Here is an 18,475-nt window from a genome sequence, read left to right on the forward strand (position 1 = left end):
GTGTAATACCAGCATTATTGCAGGGGAAGAACGCAGGATAGATGATAACAATTTCTTATATAGAGAGTTGAGTATATTTATCATCGGTTTCATCATCTCAGTTATTGCCTTTGCAATGTACTTGGTAATCTTGGACAAGAACTTATAAAGTCCAACAATTAGATTTCGTGTGGTAGAACTGTTGTCTTCTTTCCTTCGGTTATCTTCTCCTGATTCTTCAAAAAAAACTGGGTGTAGTAAAGGAGATGAAATTGACAGACTTCACAGTCACGTCAGCGTTTTTTTTTTTACGGTGAGTTAACAGAAGGACTTAGTTGCACACTGTTACAGAGTTAAAGGACCTATCTGTTACAAAACAAACTTAAAGGACCTATATGTTACAAACATCAAACTTAAAGGACCTATCTGTTACAAAACAAACTTAAAGGACCTATATGTTACAAACGTCAAACTTAAAGGACCTGTGGTGTAATTAAGCCTTGTTTTTAGCTATTTTGAGTTTTTGTTGTATCTACATGAATGAATATAGTTTATTTTTGTCAAAAAAAAAAGTTATATAAGCTTATAAGCTATAACTTAGAGACTCAAAGTTTGTCTTGTCAAATAGAGCCTAGAATGAAAGTTCAATGTCTAGAAAATTTATTATTGCACATAACAAACATTTTAATCAGGGTGATTTCGTGAATTTCTTGTGGTTTATAATAGTGACTAATCTTTGTCCGGGGGTGTTTGACACAGTGTGAATTTTCCTTTTTCAATTGATTTTTTTGCATACAAAGAGCTAAAGGTGAATTCCTCGTGAATTTATTGATATGACTATGCATTGTATCTCCTCTCCTAGTATGAGGATTCTTTGGGGTGGAGAGGCTATAGAGGAATTTAAGCCATCTAGATGAATTAGAGAGGGAGATCCTTTATCTCCTTATATTTTTTACCTCTGCATCGAGCGACTTTTTCAATTGATTAATGTTGCAGGGAAAATAAGTATTGGAAACCGATCAAACTCGCAAGTGGTGCACCTAAGCATGCTCATCTGGCCTTCGCTGGTGATTTGCTCCTATTTGCACAGGCATGTATGGAGCAAATTCATTATACTAACCTTATCTTAGATTTGTTTTGCAGGAGTTTGGGGCAAAAAGTGAGTATGGACAAGACTAGAATTTATTTTTCTAGAAATGTTCCATGACAGTCAAGAAGGCAGATATGTGATGAGGTTGGTTTCCAAGGCACATAAGAGCTTGGTAAATTTCTTGGTGTTCCTCTCATCCATAAAAGAGTAAAAAATAGCTCTTTCAGGTTTATACTTGACAAGGTGAACATGTTGAAGTTAGTCGTTGTTTGTTTTTTATTTGTTTTGCTTTTCTGTCCAATAAATCCTATTAATTAGGAAGTAAGGTTGTTTTGTTATTCCTTTGAATTAGGAGCACGTTGCTGACTTCTAGTTTTTGATTTAGTCATTAAGATAGTTCCCTCTTTGTAGGGAAGTTTTGTTTTGTGTTTAGCCCACGTTTAAATGTGGCAGTTCTGGTGTAAGGCTATTTAAAAAAGCCATTTTTTGTTTTTTCAATCACAGCAGAATACCTTCCCTTCAAATCTCCATTTTTCTGTCTGATACATAACAGAACAGAGGTTGAGCAGTTGGAAAACCAAGACTCTCTTTTGCAGGTAGACTTACTCTTGCTGAATTCATGATTCAAGCGCTTCTTAGCTAAGCTATGCAATCCACTATGCTTCTTAGCTACGCTATGCGATCCACTATGGTTCCTATGCAAATTTTTTATGAGGTTGACATAATATGTATATATTTTATTTGGGACGATACTGAGCTCGCACATAAAATTCACCCTATCTCTTGGGAGAAAATTTGCACTCCTAAAAAGTTGGGGGGTTGGGACTGCATACGGTGCAATCTGAGAACCAAGTGTCCCTCATGAAAGCGGAATGACAAATTTGTAATAGGAAAGATGATCTTTGGGTGAGAATTATTCGAGCCAAGTACAAGTGTGGCTCCTCTGTCATTCCGCGGATATCTCAAGACCGTATTGATTCAAATTTTTGAAGAGGCATGTGTAAGAATTGGAACCATGTAATCAAAATCTTCATGAGGGACACTTGGTTTGCCACAGAATAGAAGGAGGTTTTTCCAGAAAAAACGGAAGTCATGAAATAAACCTCCAATAAAAAAAAACTAGTTATTGTTGTGATGCATTCGCTTGACATTTACAGACCAAACAACCGGGGGCTTCTTCTGAGCTCATGGGTTCTCATTGTCATGACCATTCTCTTTATCCTCATCTTTGTCTTCATCCTGATCTGCACTCCTTGAGGCTGCCACCAAACTACTAGCGTGTTGGTTTGCCACAGCCCACAGAGCTAACTTTCTTCACATAGTCAATATGTCTATACTTCTGCAGCCATTTCATAAACCAGAAACATTCAGTGAAAGAAATGATTGAACTTAGATAAATTAAAGCGTAAAGGACTAGAAAATTGCCCGGAGATGGCTTCCCACGTCCTCCCTTGTAATATTTTCAACATTCATCAAACCAAGAATCTTTTCGGGTACAGCCTCTGCCAGTAATACAACATTAACATGAGACTCACTCAAATTCAGTAATGAAACACTTCATGACATGGCATAAATTTGAGTGATGATTGAGAAATGAAATTTATACCATGTAGCACCTATCATCATAAGTTTTTTTCAACCTCAGAATCTTTTCGGGTACAGCCTCTGCCAGTAATACAACATTAACATGAGACTCACTCAAATTCAGTAATGAAACACTTCATGACATGGCATAAATTTGAGTGATGATTGAGAAATGAAATTTATACCATGTAGCACCTATCATCATAAGTTTTTTTCAACCTCAGATTGAAAATAAATTAAAAAACACTTTGATAATGTAAAATGAGAAATAAAATTCGGTCAAGCTCGAGGAAATTGATAGGAAATAAAAATTGTTTGTGTTGCGGACAGAGTGGAGAACATACTGTCAATGCCTAACTGATTAACAGCAGCAACAAACTTGTGGTGCAGCTCCACAGACCAAACAGACTGGGACTTCTTCTGAGCTGATAGGTCCTCATTGTCCTTCTTCTTCCGAATTACATGCTGCCAAATGGTCTTTAGCTCCTCTAATCTCACAGGTTTCACCAGAAACTCAGAGGCACCATGGTAAACTGCCTTCATCACTAGCTCATTATCGCTAGATTCAGACAACACTGAAATAAAAAAAATTATATGAATAAATGAGAGAGAAAATGAAGAAACAAAACAAAGATGAAGAACTGAACTTACTTACGACCGGAAGGTCCGTCTCAAGTTCCACAAGTTCAAGCAGCTTAAGTCCATCCATGTCAGGCAGGTGCACATCAGCGATTACCAGGTCAAACATGTCTTTGTTTTCTCGCAACATAGTCAATGCCATTTTTGCTTCGCTAGCTGTTGTTACTGCAATCCGCAACAATACATAAATAACATAAATATCGTTCAGAACAAGCAAAATGTGTATATATTGTTCCTATACTATAACAAGGAGTTTGTGAAACTAGGTCAAACATACCATGACTTAGGAGTCTTTGATCCAAAATGTGTATAAATAACATACCATAACAGCGATTACCAGGTCAAACTTTTTATCAACACAACATCTTTTTGATTTCGCAGTTAGATTTGATTGATTCCAAAGTCCAAATGAATTCAAAGTAAGTTCTTTGTTTGAATTTCTATAATATTAATTGCAATTACACATTTATAAACACTATAGAGGTCATATCTAAGCAATGTGGACTAAATTAACCACCTCAAAGCCAAGGCAGCAAATGCCGGACCGAAGCAGAATTTCCAACAAACTAAAATCTACATCAATAAAAGAATTAACCGTATCTCTCTACATAAACATATCATTTACTTATCAATTATGATCATCATGCATTATACACATAAATTGGACATAATGTATGAATAAATCAAATAAAATTGGGCATAAAAAAGAAAAGAAGCAGACCGTGGTATTGACATGATCGGAGGCGAGTTTCTAAATCCGAGAGATAAGTGGAATCGCCGTCGACGGCGAGAACACGCATTCCGATGGGAAACCGGTCACTGGAGTCATCCATAATTTTCTCTTCTCTAATAAGGTACCGTTTGGCCGACTTATTTGTAGGTTTAAAGCTACTTTATAATTAAGTCAATATATAAGTCCTTCCATAATTTTCTCTTCGCTAAGTAGCTTTTTTTTTATTGGAAGCGCTAAGTAGCTATGAAACTGAGGAAATAAGTAGAATTCTGCTCTTTACCCAACAGTTTTTGCTCATTCTCAAATGAAAAGACCATTTTACCCCTACGTGAGTTAAGTCACGATGGTGTTAAGCTTCTGTGCTCGTACCAGAACAGGTTGTAGTACCTTGTTCCCTGTTTTCCCAAATTCCTTCGTTCATTCAACCAAAACTCACAATTTAAAGAACATTCATTCAACAATTCATTAAATCATGCATTCATTCATTCATAATTTTTATACGCAATATTAACTAAAAATAACTAAAATGTCACAACTAAGCGCACGTCATAAATAACCGCAACCGCGCAAATGTAAATATATTACAACCAAAATGTCATAAAAATACTACAAATATAAAAAAATAAAAAGTACTAAAATAAGACACTAATGTTGCTCCTGTGGACTATGACTCCTACTCCTCCTCCATGGAACCGGCTGATGGTCAAACACGCTATACTCGGTCCAGAGGCCCTTCAAAATGCTGAAAAAGAGTGGATTTGAAACCACCTATGGAATCTCCATCGCATGCTCCACTCTGGCTCTCATGCTGCTGATGACCTGCAATGGATCGGAAGGATGTCTGGCCCACTCATGCTCAATAAGAATCTCCTGGTAGACAGGTCTGGGAACCACGTACTCAGGAACGGGAGCAGGGGCGACGATAAGAGGATGGGATACACGATAGAACCATTTAATGTACCCATCTAAATGCTTCCTTCTCCCTCCGTGCACTACTAGTGGGGGCACGCCTCCCTAACCTAAGTCTGTCAGGCCTGTCAAGCATCTGCGATGTATTCCTCTGAGACATATTTGCACAACATTTCAACAATCAAAAAATCAATGAGACATTTTCATACAGACAATTCAACAACATTTCTAACCATTCAACAACAACACTTATACTTCGACAATGTCATTTCAATCCGTAAACTACCACATTGTAGTCAAACTAACTATAATCAACATTAACAAACACATTTCTAACTAATTTCATCATTAACAATTCAAAAAACAAAAAATAAAATCATTGAGACATTTTATCAAACACCTACAATGCAACTTTCAATCAACTTAAAATCAAACAATTTCAAATACCTAAAACTACCACATTTCACTCTAAACAACATCTAAAATACAATTCCTAACTTAATTCATCGCTAATAATCATAAAAACTAACATGCAAGCAAAATTTATATAAACCTAAAAATGTTAAATTTCTTCAAAAATTCGAAAAATTACAACAACAAAAAAATGCAATGAAGTAGTTTAACCATCACATACTTGATATTGTGGGAGAAATTGGCTTTAAATGCCGCAAGAATGGTGAAATTCGAATTTGGAGGGGGGGGGGGGGGGGGGTGTTAACTCACGCAGGGGCAAAATCGGAATTTCAGTTGGGAGCGAGCAATTACTGTTGGGTAAATAGCAGAATTCAAATAAGTAAAGGTTATTTTGGGAAGACTAATAAAGATGAAGTAATTTGTGTGTTTCACCATCTCAAATTGGCTCGGGTCGGGCTGACCCGCATTATCATCCCCAGCTTATTGTTTTTTGTTTGGGGAATCCCCGACTCATTGTTGTTTAAATTTTAATTTTTCTTTCTGTTCTGGGTAAAACACTCATTTTCTTTTTGAATGTGTAATGAGTAACCACAATAGTCCTAAAATGTAGAGAATTAAATAATACCTAATTATGCACTTCATAAGTCAAAGTAGTCCCAGGCAAGAACAAATGATCTTATATCCGATCAAGTAATGCTTACATCTTTCATGCATAAAACTATTTTGACTAACGAAGTGCATAATTAAAGAAAAAAATTTAATGCAAAAACTATTTTGACTAACGAAGTGCATAATTAAAGGTTATTTTGTAATTTTACAACATTGATGGACTATCGTGGCTACACGTTACACATTCAAAGACGAAGTGATTATTTGCCCTTTTATTTTTAAACACTCCACCAATAAAAAGGTTGTCCAACGCTATAGTAATTATATAAACAACAATTAGATAGTTAATATTATGACATATTTAAAAGATAGTAAACGAAAATTAACAACAATAATGTAATGTTTTTATTAAATATTTTTTTTCTTTTATATGTCAAAATTCGTTAAATATTTGCAAGGCGTCCATTGCAAATTTTATTTGCATATATTTGTGGAAGCTAATTTTTATGTACTGATATAAGAAAGTATATGTGATAAAAATTTGAAAAGCTATGATTAATTTCAAAATATCAACATTAATCTAGTGTTTATTCTTTAAAAAAAAAATATAGTGTTTATATTAAATATTTTGTTATTTTACATGCAAAACGCCGTTAAATATTAGCACTTTTCTCGTTACAGATTTTATGAGTTTATATCTTTTTTTGAAAGAATGTGTTTATATATGTGAAAGCAATTTTTTAGTATAAAGATATCGTTATTTTTTTATTTAGATACTGGTATTTAAAAAATTTATTTAGATACTGGTATTTAAAAATTATGATAATATTTTTGGTAGAAAATATGCTAATATAACATCCATATTTCAAAATAATTTTTACACCCCTTTCAAAAAAAAAAATATCAAACTTTATACAATTATATTAAATTTAATAATGCATCATAAATGTAAATGATTATCCAAAATAGAAAGAAAAAAAAAACAATTCTAATTCAAATTATCCGAACAACATACATCGGTGAGGATCAATTTTGGTGAATATATTTAAACATAAATCAATTTGCATTCAACTAAAAAAACTCATTTTTAATCAAAATCAATCTTTTAAAACTAAATTTTATCAAGATCAATTATAGCCACAGCAAAACTAAACACAATTTAATGGTAAGATGATGGAGACATAATCCGCTCATGTTGAAATCAATCAAAGTTGAGAAGATACAAATCCACTAAGTGCATTATCACGTTGAAATCAATTAAACTTTTAAAAAGTGTGTGAGAAAGGTAAGCACTAACATGGTAACGATAGATTTGAAAGAAAAGTGCATTATCGAGTTGGATCTCACTGGTGGAGGAATTTTGAGGTACAAAGAAAAGAATATGAACATTGATATGCGACAAGTCTTTTTTTGAAAGGAATTAATATTGTGTTTGGCATATGCGATTGAAACAAACAGGTCTATAACTATAAATAAGAATTAATGGACCCCTAGAAAAAATTAATGGAATTGATTGCATAAACTTACTATTTAGAGGTTAGTAAACAAGGTTTTAAGGACATTCATTAGCATTTCTCTTTAATAAACACTATCTCCGATCACTATTTTAAGAAAAATCAACCGTTTGAGTTCATGAACAAGTGATGTATCTAGTCTATAATTTAGATTAAATATATTAGTTATTCAATGAATAAAAAAATGTTTTTTGTTTATGATAATGTCGGAAGGTGTATATAATTATCTAGTTTGTTGTTTTTCCTTATAATAATGACTTAGGGAGTATATAACTATCTAGTTTGTTGATGAATAGTCAAATGAACTAAACAATAGACAATTTAAGTTCACCCTTTGTATCTCATATTTAATTCATGAACAAGTTATGTTGATGAATTTTCAAAGAAATTAAACTATACACAAACTAATAATTTTTTTGTTGCAAACTATACACAACTTTTGGTAGAAGCCAGTTTCGAACCAAGAGCTTCAAGGTTGAAACATACACTTTCAACCAAGAAAGATCATGGGAAACGGGCTATATTTAGATTTGGAGGGAGCAAGGTAAATAAAATGAGTAAATATTAAAACAGAACAAGGTCTTCAATATTATTTATGGAGAAAACATTTAATTTCCCTCTCATACGTAAAAGAGCATTCTAATTTGTGGAAGAAAATTGCAAAAGCTTGGAACCTAATAAGGACATGCTCATGGCTAGGAATCACAAAGATATCCTTGCTGTTTTGCAAGTGATCAAATTAAACCATATGGACATTGGCATTCCCCGGAGTATATTCTGATTAACGGGAGTTATGGCCAAACTGCCCGTTCAGATTACCAACTATCCCACTGGGTGAAAAGGATCTGAAAGTATTATTGTGCAAATGTCCAGAACCATCCATTCTTTTCAGAAAGAGTCTATACTTCTGCAGCCATTTCATAAACCAGAAACATTCAGCGAAAAAATGACTCAACTTGTATAAATTAAAGCGTAGAGGACTAGAAAAGTGCCTGGAGATGGGTCGCCACGTCTTCCCTTGTAATATTTTCAACATTCATCAAACCAAAAATCTTTTTGGGTACAGCCTCTGCCAGTAAAACAACATTAACATGAGACTAAAACTCGAGAAATGAAATTGTTTTAGTGTTGCAGACAGCGTGAAGAACATACTGTCAACTCCTAACTGATTAACAGTTTCAAGAAACTTGCGGTGCAGCTCCACAGACCAAACAAACTGGGACTTCTTATTCCGAATTACATGCTGCCAAATGTTCCTTAGTTCCTCCAATCTCACAGGTTTCAGCAGAAAATCACGGGCACCATGGGAAATTGCCTTCATCACCAGCTCCGTATCACTATATACAGACAACGCTGAAACCAAACAATTTATAACAACGATCATTAATTAATAATTATATGAATAAATGAAAGTGAAAATGAAGAAACAGAACAAATAGGAAGAGCTGAAAATTACAAAACAGATCTCGCCAACTTACTTATGACAGGAAGATCCATTTCAAGTCCTACAAGTTCCAGCAGCTTGAGTCCATCCATGTCAGGCATGTGAACTTCAGCGATTACCAGGTCAAACATGTCTATGTTTTCTCGCAACATAGTCAATGCTGTTATTGCTTTACTAGTTGTGGTTACTGCAATCCCAAACCATAAACAAATAAGATAGATATTATTCAGAACGAGCAAAGTAGACTTTGAATGCATATCCAGGAGCAGAACAGAAAGCAATTGTGAAATACTTGAAAAACAAAAAAGTCTAACTATGTAGAAACAGAGAGATTCTGAAATCCAAGCAATAACAGGTACAAAGTATAATAAAAATTGGACATAAATATATCATCATCATTAGTCTTATACACGTAAATTGGACACAAAGTATCAAAAAGAAGCAGACCGTGGTATTGACATGATCGGAGGAGAGTTTCCAAAAGCAAGAGAGAAGGAGGATCGTCGTCGACAGCGAGAACACGCATTCCGATGGGAAACCGATCAGTGGAATCATCCATTATTCTCTCTTCTCTACTAGGCACAAACTCAGAACGGAAACTATGAAACTGAGCAAATAAATAAAGGAGGAGTGATATTTTGACAACCAAAATCAAACAACTTTAATGACAACCTTTTTTTCTCTCTTCTTATTGGACAATAACAATAGAGAGAGAAAAAGGAAGAGGGAGAATAAAAGTATAATGTGAGTATGAGAGAGAAAGTTGTCACAAAAGTTGTTTAAAAGTGGTTGTTCAAATATCATTTCTCTAGATAAAGATTGTTTTAGTGGACAATCTTTATTTATTTTTATTTTTCCGTAAAAAAATAAAGATTGTTTTTAGTGGACTAATAAGTAATAACTTTTCTTTTTCTTAAACAATTTTTTTTTTGTCTTTTATCTTTATTGTGGGGTTCTTGTTGTCCTTATTTAAATTGAAAAAGTAGGTAAATCCTTTAATTTGTTTAATTGGTAAAATATTAGTCTTTTTTATCCAGCAAAGGCTAACTAATTTAATTGTAGTAAAGTGAAATGTACATGGTCCCATAAATTCTAGCTCAACTGGTAAAAATGCCGAAATTGTTAGGCCGGACGTCATGACCGGGGTTCGAACCCCAGTACCTCCGTACCTCCACTTTGTGTGTATGAGTTTATGATGGCTTTGTCATCTCGTTTATCTACCAAAAAAAAAAAGTGACATGTGCATGAACATCTTTTTTCACTTTATCGGTTCACATGGTTCTCGTAGTTCAAAACCACGAATTCGATTAAAAAAGAATAACGTGATACCAATTAAACAAATTGAAGGACATGTTTGCAGCTTTTTTTAATAAGAGACTAATATGAACCCAACATAAAGATAAATGATAAAAAGGTGTTTAAGTTTTTTTTTTAATACTCTTCCTATTAATGATTTTTTTCTAAAAACAAAACAATATTCCATGATTCATATTGATAAAGTACATCATTCAAAACAAACAATATTCCATGATTCATATTGATAAAGTACATCATTCAAAACCGCTAAAAAATGTAAAGGATGACTTTGTGAACAAACTCACAACATCCAAATTAATAACATACGATGACAAAATGCTTACAAACAATAATATGATAAAATTAAAATGATCACAATATCTTGTCTCTATATCTGCAATGTTGATACTTAAATCATTGATTAAATAACCGATTTTTCAATAAGAATCAAATGAATATCGCAATAAGACGAAAATTTGTCATCTACAGTAGGAGAATTTGCGAACGGTACTTAACTACCATAAAGGAGTAAACAACCGTTATTATCGTTGGAGGTAAAATGGTATTTTTCATGTACACGAGAGCAATTTAAAAAGCCCAAAGAGCATAAGCAGTCATTGGCCCACAGAGTACGACCCAATAAGTCAGCGGCGTCATTCCAATCCAATACCTATATATAGAAACGAGCACTAGCCTCCACTCCACTGCGCTCCATCGATAGCAACTTCCCTAAACCCTAACCTGAGAAAACCATCTCTGTTAAGGCACGATCTGAGTCCAACCGCTCCTCTGCGAAAATCTCCATCTTTGTTCGATGGCACATCTCTGTTTTGTGTACAAATAAATACCTTATTGATTATTGGAGATTGAACGAATGCAGAATGAACTACTCTGCTGCATCATCAAGAAGAAAAAGTAGCTACTGCATCATGCATCATCCGTTGGTTGGTATTCTCATTCCTCATATCCTCAAATGAATGAGTCTAAGATTTTGTCTTTTTGTAGCTCAATTCTACTGCACACAATTAATTTTGATTGTAACAGTACTATTGAGTGTAGTCTACTTAAAAGGTTGCAAATTATGGTTTATCCCAATGTCTAGCTCCGTTGATTAGGAACTGATTAGGTCGTAGTATCATTCTTGTATTTATTTTTTTTTTTTTCATGTCAGAATCTATAGCTTGAACATCACCTAAGTTATCAGTTTCCCCAAAGGTCGTTATAATTTTGGGGGGATTTTTTTTCTTTCAAAATCATTGAATTTACTAGCATTAATTTGCTTGCATCTAGTAAATTTTGTTAATGGGAAATGTTAAGGAGTGCCCCCGGGGCACTCTTTAAAGGCTTTAAATAGTAAATTTTTTATAGAAATTTGTGTAATCTATGCATTGAAAATTGAAATATTTAACTTTCTTAAAAAATAATTTCTTATTTTGGATTGCTTAAAGAGTGCCCCGGGGGCACTCGTTAGCAAGACCCTTTGTTAATTTAGTCTTATTTGCAGGAAATATAGGACACGTTCTGAAATTGATGCAAAAATTTCCGTTTGCATGGTAAATTGTTCGGTGATATATCATAGCAATGCAGTCGTCATCGGTGTCAATGTTTTCACTTTCGATATAGTTACCCTATTTGATTTCCTATTTTGATTTCATCTGTGTTTGCTATCACCCGCCGAGGCTGGCTGAAATTTGAATTTTTGTGAAACATCATATTTTCACACTCATACAACTTGGTTCTCCTTTGCATTTGAAAGAACTCAAATGGTTAACATTACCATTTGTGACAAAGTCAAATGTCATTGACTGAAGCAACCAAAACACAAATGCATTAGATCTAATAATCACGTGACAATGACAATATCATCAAGTGGTTGTAGCAGACCACATGATGTTTATTGATTGCTCAGTGAATGGTATTTGACTTTGTCACAAATGGTAATTTTCATCATTTGAGTTTTTTTACGGCAAAGGGGGACAGTTCAAGTTGAATGGATTTGAAAATATGATTTTCACAATGATTAAAATTTCGGCCGCAAGTGATAGCCCAAACATTGATAGAATCAAACTATGAAAATCAAATGTGGTAACTATCAAAGGTGTGAATATTGGCACCGTTGACGACTGGATTGTTATGATATACAAATGAAAATATCATGCAAAGTCAAGATTTTGCATCAATCAATTTTAGAACATGTGTTAGATTTCCTTCAAATACGACTCTATAGGCAAAATTTTCCACATGCAGGAAGATTAATGCTGGTAAATCCAGTGATTTTGGAAACAACATTCTCCCATGATTATATCAACCTTAGGGGAAACTAATAGCTTAAATGGTCTTAAAGTTTGACATGAAGGCATGATATGACATATATCACCTTTGACATTAATTCCTAATCAACATCGCTTGACTTTGTGAAATAAAGCTCAGTACTACCGTTACGATCAAAATCAATTGTGTGCAGAAGAATTGAGTTATCGTAAAGAGACCACATCTTAGACACAAATTTGTCAAAACTCTTCAAGTGTAAAAGTGTGAGTAATGCAATGTTAGAGTGAGAATATATTTCTAAATATGTTTTTCATCATTTGGACAAAATGAAAGTTTTAACGACGTCTTTAGTGTTAACAAATCTCAAAATGAGAATGCAATCAGATAAGTCATTTAAGTTCTAAAAGTTTGAGATTTGTTAAGTGACTTATATGATTGCATTCTCATTTTGAGATTTGTTAACACTAAAGTCGTTGTTCAAACTTGCATTTTGTCCAATTGATGAAAAGCATATTTAAACTTTGGGTAATGTTAACTTGTGCCCTTAGGGCACATGTTAAGCAACCCAAATGTAGAAATTATTTCTTAAATTTTGTGCATTCAATTAGTTAAAAGTCAAAAAGTTAAATTCAAATGTATTAATTACAACAAAATATTTCTACTTTTACTTCTTAACTTGTGCCTTAAGGGCACAAGTTAACATTAGCCTTAAACTTTTATCTCATGTCTTATATTGGTTGAGATAAGTCACTTAACCAATAAACGACGACGTTTTTCCTATGATCCATAAGTTCTAAAAGTTTGATGATCTTTTTTCCTATGATTTTGTGCAAAAGTTATACTCTTCTCCCTTTAGTTTGATATTTTTTTAATTTTTTTTTGCAGATATGCCAAATAATTAAGCTTAGCTTTTGAAGTAAGGAAAGAATTAAGGACTCCTTAATTATTATTATTTTGCCTTTTTTGTCTTCGATAGTTGTTTCTTTTCAACTTACATTTGAGCTCTGAACTATTAGAAGTTCGTGAGGTATTGCATCATAGGTTTTGCAGAAAATATAGTTTCTATATACATATTGATGTATTGTTTGAGGGATTTGTTTCTTCATGGCAAAGTTGGTTTTGAAGCTTTTGTCATATCATATTCCTGAGTTATGTATATGTGATGGTAAACTCAAGCCTTCTCCAATGTGTATACTCACCATGCTCGCAGACCTGCAATGTATCATGTTCAGATGACAGTTGTGTCTTTAGTTGGTAAATAGCCATGTCTTTAGTTGGTAAAAAGCGCCGAAGATGTATTTGAGAATTATTGGTCAAAAATAATTTCTTAAAAAATATTTTAAATTATTATCAGATACTTTTTAGGTAAGTACCGGTAAGTATCAAACTTGTATCCGTATCGGACCATGCTCTTCTGGTATAGCAGAAGAGTATTACCTATATTATGAAATATTACTTTAAATTTTAGAATAAATAAGTGTCTATTAGGCTATTGGCATGCCAAGAAGCCTGATGATTCAAAATATGGGAGTAGGTTCATATAAATGCTTTCCTTTTGCAAATTAAAATCTTAGATAGTAGTAGTTCTCAAATATATTGTTGATTAAATTAAATATAACTTGTGCATTTGTTGATTCTGAATGAGTTTGAAATTGAACTCTATGATCAAAATGTCATATATCTTTGCTTTCTTTAGTCACATGCTTTGTACTTGACATCTTATGTGATGTGCATGTTTGGGAAATTGTGTTGGTGATTTCCAAAATAATGGAATCACTTTAGAACCAAAAATTGTAACTCTTCATGGGAATTATTCATATACATTGGAACATTTGGCAAAGGGATGCTTAATGAACATTTGCATTGATTCAAATGTATATGATTATAACCTTTGGCAAAGGGGTGCTTAATGAACCTTTGCATTGATTCAAGTGTATATGATTACTAGTTTGGACACCCGTGCCAAGCACGGGCTAGAATTTGGTTATACTTGACATAGAGAATATTATTATGTATCATGTATCGATTAAAACTAAAGATTTGATAAAATAGTGGAGGTTGAACAACAAACAAATGGAAAAAAAACACATACTTAAACCTTAAAGTTTTGAATGAAGATGTGGTATCATTCTCACCTGTGTGGTTGTTCTTTCTCCAATGTGCCGATCCACACCAGTGATGTCTCCCCTTGAAGGTCCAACGACGGTATCATATCCCGGTTCAACATTGTGGGGGAGTGGTTTTTGGTAGTGGATCACGTATACAGAGACTATGATACTTAGTGGAGAGATGTTAATTTGTCAACTGTGAGTAACAATTTCACGTTATATGCAAGAATAGATGTTGAGCAACATATAAATATGGTGACTCATATATCTAATATCTTACGATTGGTGCAATATCAATTTCACTTATATGATTGGTCTTAGTCTAATGTGATGATACAACCCATTGTAGGCTTCCACAAAAGACATAATATTATGATGATTTTTTTGTTTCAGTTTTTGGCTGTCATTTGTTGAATTTTTAGCCTTAAATTTTAATTTTTAGATGTCATTCGCTTTCATGCAATTTTTTTTATTCAACCTTTGTTACTATAAATTTCTTTACTTTTGGTGTTTGGTGGAATCATAGTGGAAAATATAGATGTGTTAGGTCACAAAATACATGTTTATTACACAGTTTAAATTGATGTGGTATTTTTTTAATGAGTCTAATATTTTGGTAGCATAATTACCAGCAATCGCCAACACCTTCAACAAATCCATAAACTATCAGTAACTCACTATATTACCTATACTCTCATGGGTAAAACATACTTTCCTTAGTTTGTTCCCTCGTAATTTCTCTCATGTTCAAATTCCTTGTTCATCTTCTTTCTTTTTTTAATTTACTTTCTTTCTTCGCGTGAAAGAAACAAACAAAAACACTCCTCTATGAAACCACCACCAACCAATTTTTTTTACGATGTTGTATCTTTGATATGATTTCGTTCTCACTATATCACATACACAGAGATTCCTAACCTTAAGGGAGATATGTTAATGTGTCATGTGAGTTAAACTTCTCTTTTGGATGCAATAATATATATTGAGCAACATATGAATGAATTGATAATATGCCTAATGTCTTGAGGTTTTAGGTGAAGATGTGGCGTCAATCTCACTTCTGGAGTTTTATTAGTCAAATGTGATGATTCAATTCATTGTAGGCTCCCTTATAACTACAAATATTATGATGAATTATTTAATTTTTTTATTTTTTTAATATAATATCTTAATTTTTTAATATTCAATATATATTTTTGGAAGTCGTTCGATTTCATTCAATTTTTTATCCAACCTCTATATTTCAAATATCTTCATTTTTGATCTTTGATGAGATTGAACAATAGAAAACTACATATATGTTATGATGAGTTGATAAAGTACATGTGTACATGTTTATTAGACATTTTAAATTGATGTGGAGTTTTTTATTGAGTCTATTTTATGGTGAAATAATTACTCATAAATCTCGTACTCCTTCAAATAACCCATCAAATTATCACTAACACACTCTTTTCTTAATATTTCCACGGACAAAACACACACTACTTTTTTTCCGTTATCATTTCTCTCATGTTCAAATTTCTTTTTCATATTATTTCTTTTTCTATTTTTCTTTCTTTCTTTTTCATTAAATGTGCAAACATAAATCTCCTTCCATGTAACCACCATCAACCAACCTTTTTTACTATGTTTTGCCTTCGTCTAGCTTTATTTGGCTATGTCACCAGATCTCAAACGAAGAGAGTCTCACATTTAACGAAGATATGTTAATGTGTCAATTGTTAAGAAATAGATACGTGAGATGATCAATATAACTAATGTGTTAAGATTTTGGTGATGATGTGGTGTCAATCTCACTTTTATAGTCGCACTTAGCATAATGTGTTGTTCTAACCTATTTTAGTCTTCTTCAAAACTCCGAACATTATGATTAACTATTTTGTTAGTTTTTTGATGTCATTTATTTCATTTTTATATTAAATATAAGTTTTTGGATGTTATTCATTTTCATGCACTATTTTTTAATCAATCTATATTATTTCAAATTTCTTCACTTTTGATCATTGGTTGGTTTTAACTATAGAAAAATTCTCACGTAGAATGTTGAGTTGACATAATTCGTGCTTATTAAAAAGATTTAAATGTTGTAGTGTTTTTTAATTAGGTATATTTTTTTGGCAAATTAATTACCCAAAAATATCAAACTTCTTCGATAGACCTATAAAATTACCAGCAACTCACTTTATTTCTTATAACCTCATCGACAAATACACAATTCTTTTTTTTTTACCTGTATCATTTATCTCAATCTCAAATTTATTTTTCATCTTCTTTCTTTTTCAATTTCCTTTCTCTCTTCTCATAAAAGTAAGAAATATAAACCTCCTTATATTTAATTACTACCATCCCATCTTTATGACCATGTTGTGCCTTCATTTGACCTTATTTGCCTATGTCACATAATTACAGACGTGGAGACTCGCACACTTGAGAGAGAGATGTTAATATGTCAAATGTGAGTTAAAATTATAATGGAGAAAAGAGAAGATGTTGAATAACATATAAGTGATATGAACTAAAAAAATTGTATGAAAATGTGGTATCAATCTAATTTTTGTGGTTTCTCTTAGCATAATGTTACGATATAACCTAATGTAGGCTACACTGGGAATTCCAACATTATGATAATTTGTTTTGTTAGTTTTGCGTGTTATGTTTTTTAATATTTTTAATCTTAACATTTAGATGTTGGACGTCATTCATTTTCATGCAATTTTTTTTGTCAAGGCAATATATATTTTTATTCAACATCTATTATTTCAAATTCCTTCACTATTGGTCTTTGGTGGAATCTGAAAAAGGAAAATTGTAGATGTTTATTAGACATTTTAAATTGATGTTGACTTTTTAATGAGTTTGGTACTTTGATAGCATAATTACTAAATTATCTCAATTTTCTTCAACGTAACAAACCCATAAAATTACCAACAACTCACTATTCTCCCTTACTTTTTCTCTCATGTTCAAATTCTTTTTTCATCTGATTTCTTTTTCTACTTTATTTTTTCTCTTCTCATGAAATAAATGAGTGAAAACATATCTCTACGAAATGGCCTTATTTGGTTATTTCACCATATCATAGATACAAAGAGTCTCACGCTTAAGGGATAGATGTTAATGTGTCGTGTGTGAGTTAAACTTCTACACATTAGATGCAAAAGTACATATTGAGTAACATATAAGTGAGATGTGGTGTCGATCTCATTTTTTTTAGGGGTGTGTCAATCTCATTTGTGGGGTTTCTCTTAGCCAAATATGAAGATCCAACCCATTGAAGACTCCCTCATAACTTCAAACATTATGATGAAATATTTTGTTAGTTTTTTAATATCATTAGCTTAATTTTTTATATTAAATATAAAAAATCATTTTATTTTTCTGCGTTATTTTAAATTCCTTCATTTTTGGTCTTTGGAGGAATCTAAAAATGGAAAAACGCTAATGTGATATGTTGAGTTGACAAAATACATGCTTATTAAAAAAATATTTGATAGATAAATTAGGGAAATAATTTGATGAGTTACATATATATGCAAAACCTTTGATTAGTTTTAGGATTAATTAGAAGCTGACCCACTTATGTTGTTTTAATTTTTTGTACTATCCATTTAGGGTCGACCTACACTTTTGCGTGGATTTACTGGGGTAGGTTTATGTCCCCCTAATTTGTATTTGTATCTCCTCCTTTTTTTAATAATATAATATATATATAAGCAAAAATGAATAAAGTCTAGTTGAGATGACATATATTCTCTTTAAATTGTGCTTTTAATTTAGAAAAAAAAATTACAAATATGATATATAAAATTTACATTTAGATGTCAACGTATATTGAAGGAGGACACAATCGAAAACCAAACTCTCCACTCAACGAAAAAGGGA

At 32.5% G+C, this 18,475-nt stretch overlaps 2 protein-coding genes across 4 annotated transcripts; both read right to left on the bottom strand.

Annotated features, from left to right (window-relative positions):
- Positions 1-2,159: 2,159 nt before the first annotated feature.
- Positions 2,160-4,141, bottom strand: LOC146942137 (two-component response regulator ORR24-like). Of its 2 annotated transcripts, none has more exons than XM_085756083.1 (4): positions 4,014-4,141; positions 3,305-3,457; positions 2,998-3,228; positions 2,160-2,571 (listed from the first exon to the last, which is right to left on the bottom strand). In XM_085756083.1, the coding sequence occupies exons 1-4, from the start codon at positions 4,123-4,125 to the stop codon at positions 2,483-2,485; spliced, it is 585 nt and encodes a 194-aa protein (XP_085612209.1). In that variant the 5' UTR covers positions 4,126-4,141; the 3' UTR covers positions 2,160-2,482. The 2 variants fall into 2 exon arrangements, with proteins under 2 accessions (XP_085612209.1, XP_085612210.1); XM_085756084.1 differs by lacking the exon at positions 2,160-2,571 and adding an exon at positions 2,655-2,734.
- Positions 4,142-8,035: 3,894 nt separating this feature from the next.
- LOC146942138 (two-component response regulator ORR22-like) lies at positions 8,036-9,504 on the bottom strand. 2 transcript variants are annotated; one of them, XM_085756086.1, is made up of 5 exons: positions 9,363-9,504; positions 8,950-9,048; positions 8,624-8,824; positions 8,464-8,540; positions 8,036-8,378 (listed from the first exon to the last, which is right to left on the bottom strand). In XM_085756086.1, the coding sequence occupies exons 1-5, from the start codon at positions 9,472-9,474 to the stop codon at positions 8,253-8,255; spliced, it is 615 nt and encodes a 204-aa protein (XP_085612212.1). In that variant the 5' UTR covers positions 9,475-9,504; the 3' UTR covers positions 8,036-8,252. The 2 variants fall into 2 exon arrangements, with proteins under 2 accessions (XP_085612212.1, XP_085612211.1); XM_085756085.1 differs by having other exon boundaries at positions 8,950-9,102.
- Between the last annotated feature and the right edge of the window lie 8,971 nt (positions 9,505-18,475).

The sequence above is a fragment of the Medicago sativa genome, chromosome 3 (assembly GCF_051527215.1).
Source record: "Medicago sativa cultivar Bolivia chromosome 3, Bolivia_mono, whole genome shotgun sequence".
Taxonomy (NCBI): domain Eukaryota; kingdom Viridiplantae; phylum Streptophyta; class Magnoliopsida; order Fabales; family Fabaceae; genus Medicago; species Medicago sativa.